Source organism: Salvelinus fontinalis, chromosome 14 (genome assembly GCF_029448725.1).
Source record: "Salvelinus fontinalis isolate EN_2023a chromosome 14, ASM2944872v1, whole genome shotgun sequence".
NCBI classification, from domain to species: Eukaryota; Metazoa; Chordata; class Actinopteri; order Salmoniformes; family Salmonidae; genus Salvelinus; species Salvelinus fontinalis.
The window spans coordinates 37,886,899-37,892,348 of record NC_074678.1 but is presented as its reverse complement, the minus strand read 5'-3'; the positions used below and the strand labels follow the sequence as shown (position 1 = coordinate 37,892,348).

Sequence of the window (5,450 nt, the reverse complement as noted above, 5' to 3'; positions counted from 1 at the left end):
GTATAATTAACAAAAACACCCCACCATGTCGAACGAGCAGTGTCTTTATATAAAATTGTATCGGAATATCCTGTTTGTTTTCATTCGCACGGTTGTGACTTTTTTCCTGCGTCAGGTAATTCATCCGCATGAAATGGATGGATGGAAACCTGGTTGGTCTGCAGTATAAACCCATACAATGCACAATAAGTCAACCGTTCAATTTGATGTTATAATGTAGTTTATTGTACAAAGTGGATGAAAAGCTAAAATCAAGATGCAGTGTAAAAAGACTGTTAAATGGCTGACCTAGGCTACCACACAACTAAACATCTACAATACACTAACACCAAGAAACCTGAGACAAAATTGACAATTCACAGCACTTCTATGGGATACACAGCGTCACTCAAAAGGTAAATCTTAAAATGTTATTGTAGTTTATGAGGAATTGAATCTAGGCTACTGGTGGAACACTTTCTCATCATGATGTTGCTGGCAGTGGGAGCAGTACATTTATCAGCAATGTAAGTTGTCACCACCAATAGAAAAAATGATAGATCAAGAAAAAAAAAATTCAAATTTAAGGAAGATTGAATAGATTTGTATTTTGGGGACTTGATTTAAAATTCAGATTATCACAAGCAAAAGCCAGTGTGATTGGCGGGATAATGTGATTATTCTAACTTTCAGCAGTAGGCTACAACTGCAGTAGGTTACAACTGCAGCAGGTGGTTTGGCCTCCATAAAAATTGTACATACCAAATTGCACCCTATTCCCTATATAATGCACTACTTTTGACAAGGGTCCGTAGGGCTCTGGTCAAAAGCATTGCACTATGTAGGGAATAGGGTGCAATTTGGGATGTAAACAGCCACTGACTGCGTCAGCTCTGGTCTGTACTGGATACACAGCAACTATGGTATCATCAGTGGACCTGCCAAGGGCCTCCTGTAAAATATACTGCTAGTGTCACAAATTATGTTTTTTAACTGTAGGTCATTGCGCCCTTTTGCCAGACTGTATGATATCATTGTCATAAATTACCCCAGAAATGTGTATGAGGCAATAGCAGGAAAGGGATCATGTATACATACATATATACACATATACATAGAGAGGGGGAGAGAATTATAGAGAGAACATTTTAAGAGAGAGTGAGTATTTACTGGCTTACAAGCCTCTCTTCCAAAAGGAATTCTTTCCATGTTTCATCACAATGATTCTGCTCGCCCATTCCTGAACGGCCACAGAGTAGGCTATACGTCACTCCAGGCCAGAGCACTGGACGTCAAGCTGCGAGTCTCTAGCTGTGCTCCTTACTGCAAGACGTCACTTCCTTTGATGAAATAGTTTTCATCTGCATCAGATTATTAAGAAAGAAAAAGTGTGAAAGAAATGGGGTCAAACGAAAGCAAACATTTTCAGGTTCTTGTTCTCAGCATCATCTGCCCCACTCTGCAATAGGCTTTGGTTGTAGATGCTGGTAGCCATCTGTATGTACATAAACCTCTGCTGGAGATGTATGGGCTCATATCTGATGACAGAGATAAGGCTGTTGGGAAGAGCTCCTTAACCATAGAATTACTAGAATGGTGAAAAAGTCCCTCAGACTGCACCCTCATAGGTAGACTCCATAAGTCCACCAGTCCAACGATCACGGTCCATTGACTTGAATGGGAGATCCCGTTTTAGTATCTATACATGTATTTCTATGTCGTCAACAGACTTCAAAAGATCTTACTAAAGGCTATCTATGCAATGTAAACACAGCAAGATAGATTAGAGGTGGTTAGCGGCGAGACCCTACTAAGTGTGTATCATCTCTCCAGCTGGAGGAACAGTCTCATGTTGATTTCCCAGCATGCTCTCATACAGAAAGAGCATAACAGGAAGGAAGTACCAGGGACAGTATCAGTAGTCAACACAGTGACAATGGGCTTAAAAAACCCAACAAAACCCATTGAAATCTGCTATAATGGCTTCTTGACTAGAGTAGAGAGCAGTAGTTATTTAAGCCACTTGGTTTTCGATGGAGGCACACAGCAGATTGAGGCACGTTAAAAGTTATGAGAGTATATCATGAGTAATGACAAGCCAATTGGTCCTAATTAAACATACGTCACACAGTGTGCTCAGTCTTTTATAAAGTGAGCACAGCGTAGTTTAAGACAGGGTAGGACATTCACTTTTACTTTGCATCCTTTGACATTTTATATTCAGGGGAATTTTGTAGTTCATTTCCTACCCTGGGTTTAGACTTCAGTATCACAGTTTAATAATAAGAGGAAATAACCCGTTGATCAGCCAGGTGGAATAACTAGCACCACCCCCACTGCTAGGGATCAATCAACATTCATGTCCAATAATCAATAATAATACATTTTTAATCAACAATGATGTAAAGTAAGAGAACTCAGGACTCCATGGCAGACAGAGAGAACAAGCTCACCATTTATATATGATTAAGATAAGGGCAATTCCACAGTTACGGGATTACACTGAGACTTTAAAATCTATGCCAAACAAAAACCATTGATTTCAAAGTTTAACAAACCATGCAACTCTATGCACAATGACTACTTTGAACAATTTACAGAGTAAAAAAGTTAACATTTACCTTGAAAAACTATCCGTATGCAAAGTTTGGGGACAGAATTACGGTTACTAAACTTTGTACCTTTATTTTATAAATGTGTACTTTATTTGGAATATTTTTGAATAGCGTGCATGCGCCCGGCCCGCCACAGGAGTCGCTAGAGCATGATGGAACGAGGACAACCCAGCCGGCTAAACCCTTCAGCTAACCCAGACCACGCTGGGCCAATTGTGCACCGCCTCATGGGTCTCCCGGCCGGGGCCGGCTGTGACACATCCTGGTTCGATACCGATCGGTACAGTTTTACCTGTAAATGTGTTTTTGTAAGATTTTGTGTGGAAATTGTTAAAAGTAGTCCTTGTGTATAGAGTTATGTGGTTTATTACACTTTTCAGTCAGTTTTTTGTTTGATATACATTTTAAAAGTGAAAAATCAGAGTCTCAGCGTAATTCCGTTACCATGGAATTGCCCATAACTAGGTAGGTTTGATTGAATTCCTTTCTCCCCCTCAATAAAAACGTATACTTGTTATGATGAATTGAATCTAAAAATAAATCATTACAAATATGTATAGAGTAATCAGCAGTTGATTGTAAATATATTTGCGTTTTATATTCTTTATAAACCGGCTACTGCACTATGCATATACTGTACTAACTATACCGTAACATTATATAGCTCCACCTTCAAACCATTCTATGAAACAGACTGTCCTTTTTACCTCTCCTGTGTTATATTAGAAGTATTTGTTTTTAAAGGGTTGTAAACATTGACCAGTAAGCAGAGGGATTGATTGACACATGAGCACTTTCAGAAGGTGGAGGGCGGTTGGTAACCTTGATGCCAATTTGTTTTCGGGGGTAAGACAGCAGAAACAGACTGGCCAGAAACAGACTTGCACCCAGGCTAGGTAGTTGGGGTTCTCAACCGGGCAAGGTGGCAGCAGTGGGCCGACCCTGCCCTGAGAGCAGACCTAGGTTAAAATACTATTCAAAATCATGTCAAATACTTTGTCTGTGCTTGATTGAGTTTGCCTGGCGTAATAATGGCCCAATAGTATAGTCCAAAAATGGCAAACCTGGCACATCAAAGTATGTGAAAGATTTCAAGTAGTATTTGAACCCAGGTCTGCCTGAGAGACCCCTAACGGAGCATGCTCAGATCAGACTTTGGCTTTCATGTTGATGAGAACAGAACAGCAGGTGAGGGCTCCGTCCACCTTCACCTTCTCCATGTTGGACACTGGGATCAACATGTGGTCCTTCAGCTTCTCAAACACCTGGGGGAGAGAGAGTTGGGTAGAGAAAGAGAGAGGGATGGGGTGAGAGAGCGGGATGGGGTGAGAGAGAGAGGGATGGGGTGAGAGAGAGATGGGGAGAGAAAGAGAGGGATGGGGAGAGAGAGAGAGAGAGGGATGGTAGAGAGAGAGAGAGAGGGATGGGGAGAGAGAGAGGGATGGGGAAAGAGAGCGAGAGAGGGATGGTAGAGAGAGAGAGAGGGGGATGGGGAGAGAGAGAGGGATGGGGAAAGAGAGAGGGGGATGGGGAGAGAGAGAGGGATGGGGAAAGAGAGCGAGAGAGGGATGGTAGAGAGAGAGGGATGGGGAGAGAGAGGGGGATGGGGAGAGAGAGAGGGATGGGGAAAGAGAGCGAGAGAGGGATGGTAGAGAGAGAGAGAGGGGGATGGGGAGAGAGAGAGGGATGGGGAAAGAGCGAGAGAGGGATGGTAGAGAGAGAGAGAGGGATGGGGAAAGAGAGAGGGATGGGGTGAGAGAGAGGGATGGGGTGAGAGAGAGGGATGGGGTGAGAGAGAGGGATGGGGAAAGAGAGAGGGATGGGGAGAGAGAGAGGGATGGGGAAAGAGAGAGGGATGGGGAAAGAGAGAGGGATGGGGAGAGAGAGAGGGATGGGGAGAGAGAGAGGGATGGGGAGAGAGAGAGGGATGGGGTGAGAGAGAGGGATGGGGAAAGAGAGCGAGAGAGGGATGGTAGAGAGAGAGAGAGAGGGATGGGGAAAGAGAAAGGGATGGGGAGAGAGAAAGGGATGGGGTGAGAGAGAGGGATGGGGTGAGAGAGAGGGATGGGGTGAGAGAGAGGGATGGGGTGAGAGAGAGGGATGGGAGAGAGAGAGGGATGGGGAAAGAGAGAGGGATGGGGAAAGAGAGAGGGATGGGGAGAGAGAGAGAGGGAGGGATGGGGAGAGAGAGAGAGGGATGGGGAGAGAGAGAGAGGGATGGGAGGGAGAGATGAATGGGGAGGGAGAGAGAGAGGGATGGGGAGAGAGAGAGGGATGGAGAGAGAGAGAGGGATGGGGAGGGAGAGAGAGAGAGGGATGGGGAGGGAGAGAGGGATGGGGAAAGAGCGAGAGAGGGATGGTAGAGAGAGAGAGAGGGATGGGGAAAGAGAGAGGGATGGGGAGAGAGAGAGGGATGGGGTGAGAGAGAGGGATGGGGTGAGAGAGGGATGGGGAAAGAGAGAGGGATGGGGAGAGAGAGAGGGATGGGGAAAGAGAGAGGGATGGGGAAAGAGAGAGGGATGGGGAGAGAGAGAGGGATGGGGAGAGAGAGAGGGATGGGGAGAGAGAGAGGGATGGGGTGAGAGAGAGGGATGGGGAAAGAGAGCGAGAGAGGGATGGTAGAGAGAGAGAGAGAGGGATGGGGAGAGAGAAAGGGATGGGGTGAGAGAAAGGGATGGGGTGAGAGAGAGGGATGGGGTGAGAGAGAGGGATGGGGTGAGAGAGAGGGATGGGGAAAGAGAGAGGGATGGGGAGAGAGAGAGGGATGGGGAAAGAGAGAGGGATGGGGAAAGAGAGAGGGATGGGGGGAGAGAGAGAGGGAGGGATGGGGAGAGAGAGAGAGGGATGGGGAGAGAG

At 45.7% G+C, this 5,450-nt stretch overlaps 1 protein-coding gene across 1 annotated transcript in view; it reads right to left on the bottom strand.

Annotated features, from left to right (window-relative positions):
- Window positions 1-202: 202 nt before the first annotated feature.
- The window catches only part of ddah1 (dimethylarginine dimethylaminohydrolase 1), a 148,809-nt gene continuing 143,561 nt past the window's right edge, over window positions 203-5,450 (bottom strand). Inside the window, exon 6 of the mRNA XM_055861633.1 lies at window positions 203-3,859. Coding sequence (XP_055717608.1) covers window positions 3,743-3,859 — 117 coding nt within the window. The 3' untranslated portion in view covers window positions 203-3,742. The remainder of the gene's footprint in view (window positions 3,860-5,450) is intronic.